Raw genomic sequence first — 12,619 nt, 5'->3', positions numbered from 1 at the left:
GTCATAGGTACTTAATCAGACTTTAGAAATTCTCATATATACGTACATATATATACAAATATATGTATATATAAATATGTATGTGTATATATGTGTGTATATAATAAAGTATAGATAAAATGATAATCCATAGGATAAAATTGATAAATATGTGCATGTGTGTATGTATATGAGTGTATGTATACACATATGATATATAATATATGCATATTATATAAGTAATATATGCATGCATGCATACATGCATACATACATACATGTACTCACACATATATGTGCCAGGCTCTATGCTAGGTCCTAGAGCTTAAAAAAAATGGAACAGTCTCTACTCCGAGGAATTGAAACGACTTGTTTGGAAACATTCTGCCACTGTATGTCAAAGGCAGAACTTGAACTCAGGTCATCCTGATTCAGAGGCTACCTATACACCATGCTGCCTCTTTTCATTTTCATTGGATTCCTACATTTCTAAGTTCTTTGCTCCATTTTCTATTATCTCCAAAATGCCTTCTGAAATAATGATGCTTGATATGCCCTTCCTCTGTTTTTAGCTCCCTTTAAAAGCTAGTCAAAACGAGCCTTCAGTTTTTAGTGTTGTTAATCCCCAAATACCCCAAGCCAATAATATCTATTTAAAGCTTGGCTCAGACCTCTTGTTGCACATTGTCAAGCATGCCCTCAAGCAGAGAGCTCTCCCATACAGCAAGCCCACCTGGCCAATCCAGAGGCTGTAGAAAAAATAAGAATAGTTTATGCCAACCACTTTGTAACTATAAAATGCTTTGCAAATGTGATGATTATTTTAAAAATACATATATATATATGTGAAAAGTTAGGAAATTTCCAAGTTGGAAGGGTAGAGGTGAACAGATACAATTTCCTGAATTCAGAGAAAGGAGTGTACCACTCCCCTCAAGTGTCTCTAAACCATTTGAGGAACATGGAAACAATAACCCACTGACTAATATGGGGCCAGTTTCAAATAAGGCATGGGGTTGCTTGACGTGTACAATTGTAACCAAAGTCTTTGCATCGATCTTTGAGGCTGACTGGTATTCTGGTCAGGTTAACCTAGGTCTTGAATTAAGGGTCTCTATGCAGCAGGTAGAGGTGGTCCAGGTAGAGGGCTAGGTTCAAACAATACCATAAGGTTTTCTCCCCATTTCCACAACTAAGTAAAGTTTTTCTCTCACGACAGAATTTGGATTAGACCTACAGTCTAATAGAAAGGGAATTGAGAAACATAGAGGGCACAATGTTTATCTTAGTCCTGTTTAAAAGGCCTTTAAGAGTTGAGAGAGTACTTTATGGAAGATTTATGGACAGTATGGACGAGTCTCCCAGGATACCATATTATGAGTGGATTTGAGAGCTCTCCAGTGGGTCAAGAAGGCAGCAAAGTTGCTGGGGTTCCTGCTCTATCAAAATAGTCTACCAACTAGTGTGGTTGGTTTTACATTTAGCATTTAAATATAGGCCATGGGAGATGGGGATGTGTGTGTGTGTGTGTGTGTGTGTGTGTGTGTGTGTGTGCATGTGTGTCCACACCGCAAACACCAGTTTCAAGTTCTAAATCAAAACTTTGCTTTGAGGTTGTAGCATAATTTGTAGGTGTTCACATAGGACAAAATTAGGGTTTGTATGTTTTTGCCCTCCCTCTTGGTAATAAGCATTACTTAAGCATCTGCTCTGTATTTTGTAGGAAGTCTCTAACTTTGTAATTAGCATCCTCTACATGAAAAGGTCAGCTTAACAGTTAGACCCAAACACTGTGCAAATGTTACCTTCCAAGTTGGGCCCGATGGAGAATGCATTGCTGCTGTGAGTTACCAGTGAATCTGGGGCCTTTCAAAGGCATGCTTCTAGCAAGAGGAGGAGGTTTCATTGATGTCTGTTTTTTCTTCCGTTCATTTCTGTGGCCTCGGTCCAAGCTTGCTTCCTGGTACTTCTCGATTTTACTTGTTTAGTTATCATTATGAGAGCAGGCCTGCTTGGTAACTAAGTAGGTACCTTCTTTGTATCCATAAAGCCTTACATCAGCATAACCATTATTATTGTAAGGTGACAGACATTTTAGTAACAGTCGTGCTTATCCCAAGTTTTGATATATATAGTGCTGTTGGATGCTCACAACAGCCTAGTAGTATAAAGTCAGTATGCAAGTATTTTTTCATCCCCATTTTATAGATGAAAAAACTGATTAAGGGGCAGGCCTGCTGAGAGCTCTTTATAGATCATTCATTCTAATTCTCTTGATTTACAGATGAGGAACCTGAAAGGTTGACCAGTCTTCCCAAGGTCACATAGCTAGTAGACAGCTAGGTGGCACAGAGCCTGGAGTCAGGCAACGTTGTTAAGTTGTTTCAGTCTTGTCCAACTCTTTGTAACTCCATTTGGAGTTTTCTTGGCAAAGATACTGGAGTGGTTTGCCATTTCCTTCTAAGACCTGAGTTCAATTCCAGCCTCAGACACTTACTAGATGTGTGTCCCTGAGCAAGTCACTTAATCTCTGTCTGCCTCAGTTTTCTCATTTATAAAATGAGGGAAATAATAGCACCGACCTCAAATTAAAGTAATGTTTGTAAAGCACTTTGTAAACCTTAAAGCATTGTTTAAATGTAAACTAGTAGTGATAGTGATGGTGGTGCCAAGATTAGAATCTAGGTCTCTTGGCTCAGGCCAATGTCCATTACACCATATTGCAAAGACTCAGATTCATAAATAAATTAAATACACAGGTAAAGGCAAAACATTTCACAGCATCAGAACACTAATTTGGCCAATGTACAGATCCCACATAGATTCCATAGCCTATAATGATCCACTACTCTCCAAGGAAAATTAGAATGTAAATCCAAATTTTGCTAGGACTATGGCCTTGTGCAAATCAACCATCTTCCAGTCCTCAGCGTTCTGTTCAGGAACATGGGGATTTTCTATTCGTGGAAATGTAATGGCTAGGAAATCAAAACACACTTGGAAATAAAAAGGGCAAAAATCAATAAATTACATTAAGAAACCTATTTTAGGGATCTGTTCTCAGATCCTATGTAATAGCTTCCTATTAGAAATCATTAAACGTTGTGCCTGACTAGTCCTACATTCTCCGTTCTCCAGACTACAAAAATTAACCATCTAGGATTCCTTCCTCTCCAACTTGACCTTGACCCTCCTTTTAACAAAGAAATTGTGGATTGTCAGTAAGTCAAAAATCTGTAAGTCTTCCATTTGCAAGTAGATATGGCCTGCCTCTTTTTGGATTTTTTTTTTAAGGTCAGCAGTAAAAAGACATCAAGACAGGGCAAAAGCCCTGAACTTGGGGTCAGAAAATATGGGGACTGGGTTCATGTCACAGCCCCAGCACTTATGAGCTGTATGACCTTGAATAAAGACTGCTAACCTCTTTGAATATCCATTTAAAAAAAATTTTTTTTAAATGGGAATAATGTGTGCTACCCTTGACAAACAGTAATGTGGATAGCCAGTTGACATTTCAATTTAAATGATAATTTGAAAGGAACAATTTAGTACCTGAATTGGGAGTTCAAGATGAATTCTGCCCCTTTGGTTCACTCTGTAACAGGACTATGTGGGACTGGGACAAGGGCATTCTTGATTTCCATGCTTATCCCTCTAGTTTCTTATAGCTGACGTGTGCTAGTCTAGCACCATCTTGTGGTCAGGATGAGAAGTTACTCAGTGACTGGAGAGCAAGAATACTGCCAAGTTTTGCAGGAGGTAGCATGGCCTGTGAAGTCTACATATTTGCTAGCATGGAAAGATGATTGAGGGAAAATTATATGTAAAATTTCTGTGTACTTAGTCATATAGGACAAATTATTTTCTGAAGATAATCATAATATCACATTCACCTCATACCTCTTCTTTCTATGTATACTCCATCTAACTGCTCTAATAATGAGAACTTTTTGGGAGTTAATATAATTTTCCCATATAGGAATATAAACAGTTTAACCTTATGATTTCTCTTTCCTGTTTACCTTTTTCTGCTTCTTTTGCATCTTGTATTCGAAAGTCAACTTTTCTACTTAGCTTTGGTCAGTAATGCTTGAAAGTCCCCTATTTCATTGAATATCATTTTTTTCCCCTGAGGGATTATACTCAGTTTTGCTGGGTAGGTGATTCTTGGTTGTAATCCTAAGTCTTTTGTCCTCCAGAATTTCGTGTTCCAAGCCCTCTGATCCTTTAATGTAGAAGCTACTAAATCTTGTATTATCCTGACTGTGGCTCCAATGTTTCTGGCTGCTTGCAATTATTTTCTCCTTGATCTGAGAGGTCTGGAAATTGGCTATATTATTCCTGGGATTTTCATTGTAGGATATCTTTCAGGAGGTGATTGGTGGGTTCTTACAATTTCTATTTTACTCTCTGGTTCTAAAATAGCTGGACAGTTTTCCTTTATAATATCTTTTTTTTTCTTTTTAAAAATTTAATTACTTTGTTTGTTTTCAGTTTTCAACAATCCCTTCGATAAGTTTTAAATTTTCTCCCTCTCCCTCCTTTCTCTCTTCCTGAGATGGCATACAATCTTGTATGGGTTCTGCACATACATTCTTTTTTTTTTTTTAATTTAACTTTTAACATTCATTTTCACAGAATTTTGGGTTCCAAATTTTCTCCCCCCCTTGTCCCCTCCCCCCACCCCAAAACACCGAGCATTCCAGTTGCCCCCATCACCAATCTGCTCTCTCCTCCATCATTCCTCTCTGCCCTTGTCTCTATCCTCTCCTCTGTCCTGTTGGGCCAAATAACTTCCTATACCCCTTTACCTGTATTTCTTATTTCCTAGCGGCAAGAACAGTGCTCAACAGTTGTTCCTAAAACTTTGAGTTCCAACTTCTTTTCCTCCCTCCCTCCCTAGCCCCTCCCTTTGGAAGGCAAGCAATTCAATATAGGCCACATCTGTATAGTTTTGCAAATGACTTCCATAATAGTTGTGTTGTATAAGACTAACTATATTTCCCTCCATCCTATCCTGCCCCCAATTACTTCTATTCTCTCTTTTGATCCTGTCCCTCCCCGTGAGCATCGACCTCAAATTGCACCCTCCTCCCCGTGCCCTCCCTTCCATCGTCTCCCGCACCCTGTTTATCCCCTTATCCCCCACTTTCCTGTATTGTAAGATAGGTTTTCATACCAAAATGACTGTGCATTTTATTCCTTCCTTGAGTCGAATGTGATGAGAGTAAACTTCATGTTTTTCTCTCACCTCCCCTCTTTTTCCCCAAACTAAAAAAGTTTTTTGCCTGCCTCTTTTATGAGAGATAATTTGCCCCATTCCATTTCTCCCTTTCTCCTCCCATATATTTCTCTCTCACTGCTTGATTTCATTTTTTTTTTTAAGATATGATCCCATCCTCTTCAATTCACTCTGTGCACTCTGTCTCTATGTGTGTGTGCATGTGCATGTGTGTGTGTGTAATCCCACCCAGTACCCAGATACTGAATAGTTTCAAGAGTTACTAATATTGTCTTTCCACGTAGGAATGTAAGCAGTTCAACTTTAGTAAGTTCCTTATGACTTCTCTTTGCTGTTTACCTTTTCATACTTCTCTTCATTCTTGTGTTTGAAAGTCAAATTTTCTTTTCAGCTCTGGTCTTTTCATCAAGAATGCTTGAAAGTCCTCTATTTCATTGAAAGACCAATTTTTCCCCTGAAGTATTATACTCAGTTTTGCTGGGTAGGTGATTCTTGGTTTTAGTCCTAGTTCCTTTGACTTCTGGAATATCCTATTCCACGCCCTTCGATCCCTTAATGTAGAAGCTGCTAGATTTTGTGTTATCCTGATTGTATTTCCACAATACTTGAATTGTTTCTTTCTAGCTGCTTGCAATATTTTCTCCTTGACCTGGGAACTCTGGAATTTGGCCACAATATTCCTAGGAGTTTTTCTTTTTGGATCTTTTTCAGGTGGTGATCAGTGGATTCTTTCAATATTTATTTTGCCCTCTGGTTCTAAAATATTAGGGCAGTTTTCCTTGATAATTTCATGAAAGATGATTTCCAGGCTCTTTTTTTGATCATGGCTTTCAGGTAGTCCCATGATTTTTAAATTGTCTCTCCTGGATCTATTTTCCAGGTCTGTTGTTTTTCCAATGAGATATTTCACATTCTCTTCCATTTTTTCATTCTTTTGGTTTTGTTTTGTGATTTCTTGATTTCTCATAAAGTCATTAGCCTCCATCTGTTCCATTCTAATTTTGAAAGAACTATTTTCTTCAGTGAGCTTTTGAATCTCCTTTTCCATTTGGCTAATTCTTCTTTTGAAAGCATTCTTCTCCTCATTGGCTTCTTGAACCTCCTTTGCCAATTGAGTTAGCCTATTTTTCAGGGTGTTATTTTCTTCAGCATTTTTTTGGGTCTCCTTTAGCAGGGTGCTGATCTGCTGTTCATACTTTGCTTGCAGGTCTTTCATTGCTCTTCCCAGTTTTTCCTCCAGTCCTCTAACATAATTTTCAAATTTTTCTGAGCCCTTTTTGAGCTTTTCCATGGTCTGAGCCCATTGAGTGGGCTGGGATGCAGAAGCCCCGACTTCCGTGTCTTTCCGTGATGGTGAGCACCGTTCTTCCTCATCAGAAAGGAGGGGAGGAGAAACCTGTTCACCAAGAAAGTAACCCTCTATAGTCTTGGTTTTTTTCCCTTTTCTGGGCATTTTCCCAGCCAGTGACTTGACCTCTGAATATTCTCCTCACCCCCACCTCGCCTCCGGATCCTCCCAGCCAGCACTTGGGGTCTGAGACCCAAATGCTGCTTCCCAGCCTCAGGGCTTTGGGCGGGGGCAGGGCTGCTATTCAGTGTGAGATCAAGTTCAGCTGCCCAGGTGGGGGCAGGGCCGCCTCACGGGCTCAGTTCCCTCAGGGGGTTTATGCAGAGACCTTCAACAATGGATCTGGGCTCCTGCCTGCTTGGGGAGCCCCGGTCTGCTCCCACCTCCGTTGGTGCCTCCTGAGGGGGCCTGAGTCATGGGGGCTCCCTACTCCCCTCTCGACCCGCCAAAGAGAGCCTCTCACCGACCCTTGTCACCTGTGGGTGGAGGGACCCGCGCGGCTGCTGGATATTCTGTCCCTGAAGCCTACTTGGATCTGCTCCTCTCTGGGCGGTCAACGCAGGGCTGGGCTAAGCTCCGCGTCCACAGCGCAAAGAACCTTTTGCAAGAGGTTTTCAGGCTCTCTGGAACAGAAATCATATCCGCTCCGCTTCTGTGGCTTATCCTGCTCCCGAATTTACTGGCAGCTCTTTTCTACAGATATTTCATGGGCTGTGGGTTTGGAGCTAGCGTATTTGTGTGTTTCTACTCCACCATCTTGGCTGTGCCCCCACATACATTCTTATTAAACACATTTTCATGTTAGTCATGTTGTATAGAAGAATTAAAATGAATGGGAGAAATCATGAGAGAAACCAAACCAAACCAAAACATAATACAAGAGAAAATAGTCTGTTTCATTCTGCATTCCAATTCCATAGTTCTTTCTCTGAATGTGGAAGGCATTTTGCAGACATCCTTGATCTTTTCTTGAAAGATGATGTCTGAGCTCTCTTTTTTGATCACAACTTTAAGGTAGTCCAATAATTCTTAAATTATCTCTCCTGGATTTATTTTCCAGGTCAGTTTTTCCAAAATGATATTTCACATTTTCTTCTATTTTTTTATTGTTTGATTTTGTTTGGTTGCTTCTTGATGTCTCATAAAGTCATTAGCTTCCACTTGCCCAATTCTAACTTTGAAGGAATTATTTTCTTCAGTGAGTTTTTGTACCTCCTTTTCCCATTTGGCCAATCCTTCTTTTCAAGGCATTCTTCTCTTTATTGGATTTTTGTACTGCTTTTACCATGTAGCCTAGTCTATTTTTTAAGGTGCTATGTATTTTTTGTACCTCTTTTACCAAGCAGTTGCCTCATTTTTCATGATTTTCTTGCATCATGTTCACTTCTCCCAATTTTTCCTCTACCTCTCTTACTTGATTTTAAAAATCTTTTTTGAGCTCTTCCATGGCCTGAGACCAATTCATATTTTTCTTTGAGTCTTGAGATGCAGGATGTTTGACTTTGTTGTTTTCTTCTGAGAGTGTGTATTTTGATATTCCTTTTCATCATAGTAACTTTCTATAGTCAATGGCTTTTTTTCTGCTTGCTGATTTTCCAGCCTATTTCTTGACTTTTAACTTTATGCTAAAGTGGAGCTCTGCTTCCCAAGTGGAAGGGGAAGTGTCCCAAGCTTCAGATGTTTTCAGAGGTAATTCTGGGGACCTGTAAGTTTTTAGCTTTTCCAAGGTGGTATGATCTAGGGAGAGGTGTGTTCACTCCTCTCCTGTACCGTACACTGGTTTGTGAGCAACTCTTTTCAGCCCTGAAACTGTGACCAAGGTATCTGCTCCCCTGCAGGCTACAAGCTCTAGGACTAAGACCCAGGACTGTGGCCCAGATCCAAGTATAGACAATGCAAGAGTCCTGCCCGTGGTGCCAACAAAGGGACCCCTGTAAATTTCCTTTTGACCTGTTGTCCAATTCCCTTACCATCTATGGGCTGAGAGGTCTGGAAACTGCCACTGCTGCTACTGATTCAGTCACTCTGACTCCTGCTTCTAGTTTGCTCAGGCCCAGTCTGTGCTGACATGGCCCGAGTTAGACTACGCTCTTCTCTCATCCTGGTGCAACAGACCTTTCCTGCCAGTCTTCTAAGTTATGTTGGGCTAGAACATTGTTTCACTCTGTCTTTTTGTTTAGAGTCATTACTTCAAGGTATTTGGAGGGGCTTGGAGGAGAGCTCAGGTGAGTCCCTGGGTCCCTGTACTCCACTGTTTTGGCTCCATCTTGGCTCCATCGGCTCTAATCCTTTTCCTTTTATTTTGTACGTTTAAAAACGTTTCTGAGAAGGGGACAATAGGCTTCATCAGACTGACCAAGGATGGAGTTTTTAATGCAGCAAAACTGAAGAAGCCCAGATATGGCCTTATACTTTCCTTTTCCAGGGGCTAAAGCTCACCAAGGTAGTGTCAGAGAGAGGACCCTGGGCAGCTGGAGTCTGCTGGTCTCCTGGGCCCAGGTTAAAGTCATGCCTTGGGACACTATGGTAATTTTGGATATTTTCAGCAGCTCATAAGTGGCTTATCTCTGGAAGGAAGAGTAATGTGTTTTTCTTCTCCTCAGACTCACCCCGTCACTTCTGGTGGTATCATTTAATATGCTGGCTGCTGAGCGCTGCTGGGATCATCTGTATTCTTGTAGCCCATGAACACTATACTGTTGACGTGATAATTGCTTATTATATCACAACGAGACTCTTCTGGTGGTACCACTCCATGGCTAATGAAAAGGTGAGAGCTATAAATACTTTGATGTAGGAGGAGAAAAAATGCAAGTTGATGTGAAAAATGAAATAATCCCCTAATTCCATGTGAGTTTAAATAAGCACAGCCTTAGAGAATGTGGCTTTGTCACTGACACACCTTATGGTTGTGATGCAGCCACTTAACCTCTGTGTCCATCACCCCTTCTCAAAATAAGGCATAATAAAGAACTTACAAATACGACTGACTTCAGTACTTCTAGGATCTATTATTTCATCAGTGTGGGTAGTACACCTTCCACAACTGCAGATTGAAATCCTTAGAAAATCTTCATCATGGTAACCTAACTTCTTGTGATGAGTCTCCCTAAACTTGGGGCAGCTAGGTGGTACAGTGGGTAGAGTGCTGGGCCTGGAGTCAGGAAGGTCCAAGTTGAATCTTGCCTCAAATATTCCTTAGCTGGGCAACATAATTAATTTGTCTCTGTCTCAGTTTTCCTCATCTGTAAAATGAGGGTGATAATAGCACTTACTTCCCAGGGCTGTGAGGATCACATGAAGTAATCTGTGTAAAGTGCTTAGCATATTGCCTGGCACATAGTAGGCACTCAATAAATGTGTTTCCTTGTTTCTTCCCATAAGTATTCACTTTAATAGGTTTTCTTTACATTGTGGCTGTCTCTACTGAACCTATGAATTTATTTGCTTCCATATAATTTTTTTCAGAGAATGAGGGGCCAAAGAAACAAAGCTTGTGTATTAGGAACCATGTTCAATGTAATAGCAATTTAGAATGAAAATATATTTTAATTTCAGATTTATTAAACCAGTTTATCAGCTTGCATATTAACCTGCTAGGAAGTATCTGAGGCCAGATTTGAGCTCAGTTTTTCCTGAATCCAAGCCTGGCATTCTACCCACTGAGTCACCTTAGGGAAATGTTACTACAAGGCTGGTGCTGCCTGGGCTAATGTAGCATTAAGCTAAGCTTTGATATTTGGGTCAGATTATGATAGCTGGAATTAGGTGAAGGGGGAATGTTTGAATAGAAGTGCTGAGCTGAGAAAACAAGACGTGGAAGTGGGAATTAGCAGATCAATCCAAACCAACAAACATTTATGAAGCACCCGTCATATGTAAGGGACTGTACTAGCCACATATGATACAAAAGATAGTGGAATCAGTGTGTCATCATCCAGTGATGGCTGGCCTCAGGAATACCTGGGCTCTGATCCCTTCCCTATCACATTCCTGCCTATGTGTCTTAGGGTACCAAATCACTTCCCCTCAGTGCCTACGGCAGCCCCTCTAATATGACTAGAAATTGCAGAAAAAAATGTGCTGTCATCCTCTGGAAGAAGGCATTCTAACTGACAGCTCCCAGGTCTGGTCACCACAAAAGAAACATAGACACAAGAATAAGAGAGAAGAGTGGGAAATGGAAATCAATCAGTGTGCATTTATTAAATGCCTACTGTTTGCTGAGACTATACTTGGTCCTGGGGATTCAAAACCAAAGAATTCAACAGTATTTTATTCTTATGGAATTTATATTCTGAGGGGCTTAAATTCTAAATTAAAAGTTACTTCTCTGAGAACTAAAAGTTCTTTATTATAGTGAAATTCAGATGTGATACTAATGAATACAGCTATTTCTGGAAAGTAAATATTGATTTTATAAGATTATTTTCTAAGATTTTATTTTTCCCATTTTCAGCTTTTTTAAGTTTAATTTTTTAAATTAAATATTAAATTTAAATTTAAAAAAATTAAAAAATATATTTTTCTATTCATTAGATTGGCTTTCCTGATGGATGATTATAGTTTTGTCCATTGTGTTGAGTTATTCATTCACTGTTAAATCTCTCCATCATGTTTTCTTCTCTCCACATGCAGAACTTGAAGATTTCATCACAGACTAATTTCTTATCTCGAGCATGGTGGTTCCCCATCTTTTATTTTTTTGAGAAAAATATACAAGGCGCAATTCCTTGCTGCTTTTCCTGGCCATTATCCTGGCCACCTGGCTGCTTCAAATCCTCCTGCAAAAAATATTCACGGGTTCAGAAAACAGGAGAGGACAATGAAAAATCCACTTGAAAGGAAGAATCATCAGGAAAAAGGCATAGGCTCTAAGACCAAAATGTTTCATGCTATATAACCAAAGGTAGAGTTGTTTTTTTTTTAATAGGAGGATTGACTGGTATGTGAAGTGGACCAAATTTTGTGTAAATGATTTGAAAGATAAACAAAGTATTGTCCCGTGACATGGTGTTTATTTGTCTAGGAAAAAAAAAGACTTCTGCAGCTCTATACCCATTGATGATGAGACCCAGGACTGTGACTGACCAATGAGGTTGTAAAAGAGGTGCCAAAGAACACATCCCTTCCATCCCTGGTCCCGCGCCATCCTTTGCCCTCCTCCAAAGCCCTACCCCACAGAACTCAGAGTGCATTCCCAATCTTCCCCTTTCTCTCACCCAGCACAGCAGAATTTGGTGGTATTTTAAACACATTATCAGGTTATACTTACAGCTAAAGTATAAAGGGAATAGTAACTTAATGTTGGGAAATAGGTGATAGCATTCTCAAGGCTTCTCTTTGGAGCCTGTGTGAGGGTGATACCTGTCATTCAGGGGATGAAAAATGTTGGGCAAACTGCTGCTGTTTTCACTGCTTGTGGGGAAAAGGGATAGCTTAGAACCCTGGAATGGTCATTATTGCTACGATCCAATGAATGACATGCCCACCACTTTATACATTTTTTTTAACCGATGACTTTATTTTTTAAAATAATGCTAGGCTAATGTGCTCCAGCTACAAACATGTCTGGCGACATCACAACGGTTTTACAAGTGTGTAAATAACTGCATTTTTAAAGCGTATTTAATAGACATCAAGAAAACAATATAGGAGATCCCTGACAGGACATAAATTTTGCTTCTGTGTTCTGTCCGCTAGGGTGTTCGAACTGTCCCCATGCAGCAGAGGTAGATGCCATGGATTAAGAAAACATTTGTGGGTACCAGTGCTGGTGCCACTTCGGGCTCCAGCCTGAGGTCAAATCCTGACCATAAATTTATTTGTGTGTGGACTAGGTATAGACTCTAGGAATGATGAAAGGTCTTTGGTCACATTGAATTATGAAGGATCCTTGCTCTAAAATATTTACCTCGTTCTTTCTGAAAACCCAAAATAGATGCCTACAACTTTGATGTCTTCTTGCCTTTTATCAAAAGACTCCACTAGCCAGAATATATATATATATATAGGCAGACACTGTAGTTCCTTACTTCTTACCCAGTGAG

General features: G+C 40.0%; 1 protein-coding gene across 3 annotated transcripts in view; it reads left to right on the top strand.

The window, feature by feature from the left end:
- Positions 1-11,578, top strand: part of SGMS2 (sphingomyelin synthase 2) — a 107,302-nt gene extending 95,724 nt beyond the window's left edge. For all 3 annotated transcript variants that reach the window (XM_072622531.1, XM_072622532.1, XM_072622533.1), the window contains 2 exons: positions 9,173-9,339; positions 11,208-11,578. In XM_072622531.1, the coding sequence (XP_072478632.1) occupies positions 9,173-9,339; positions 11,208-11,411 (371 nt within the window). In that variant the 3' untranslated portion in view covers positions 11,412-11,578. The remainder of the gene's footprint in view (positions 1-9,172; positions 9,340-11,207) is intronic.
- Positions 11,579-12,619: the final 1,041 nt, after the last annotated feature.

This window comes from Notamacropus eugenii, chromosome 7 (genome assembly GCF_028372415.1).
Source record: "Notamacropus eugenii isolate mMacEug1 chromosome 7, mMacEug1.pri_v2, whole genome shotgun sequence".
NCBI lineage: Eukaryota > Metazoa > Chordata > Mammalia > Diprotodontia > Macropodidae > Notamacropus > Notamacropus eugenii.
This window is presented reverse-complemented; position numbering and strand designations above follow the sequence as displayed.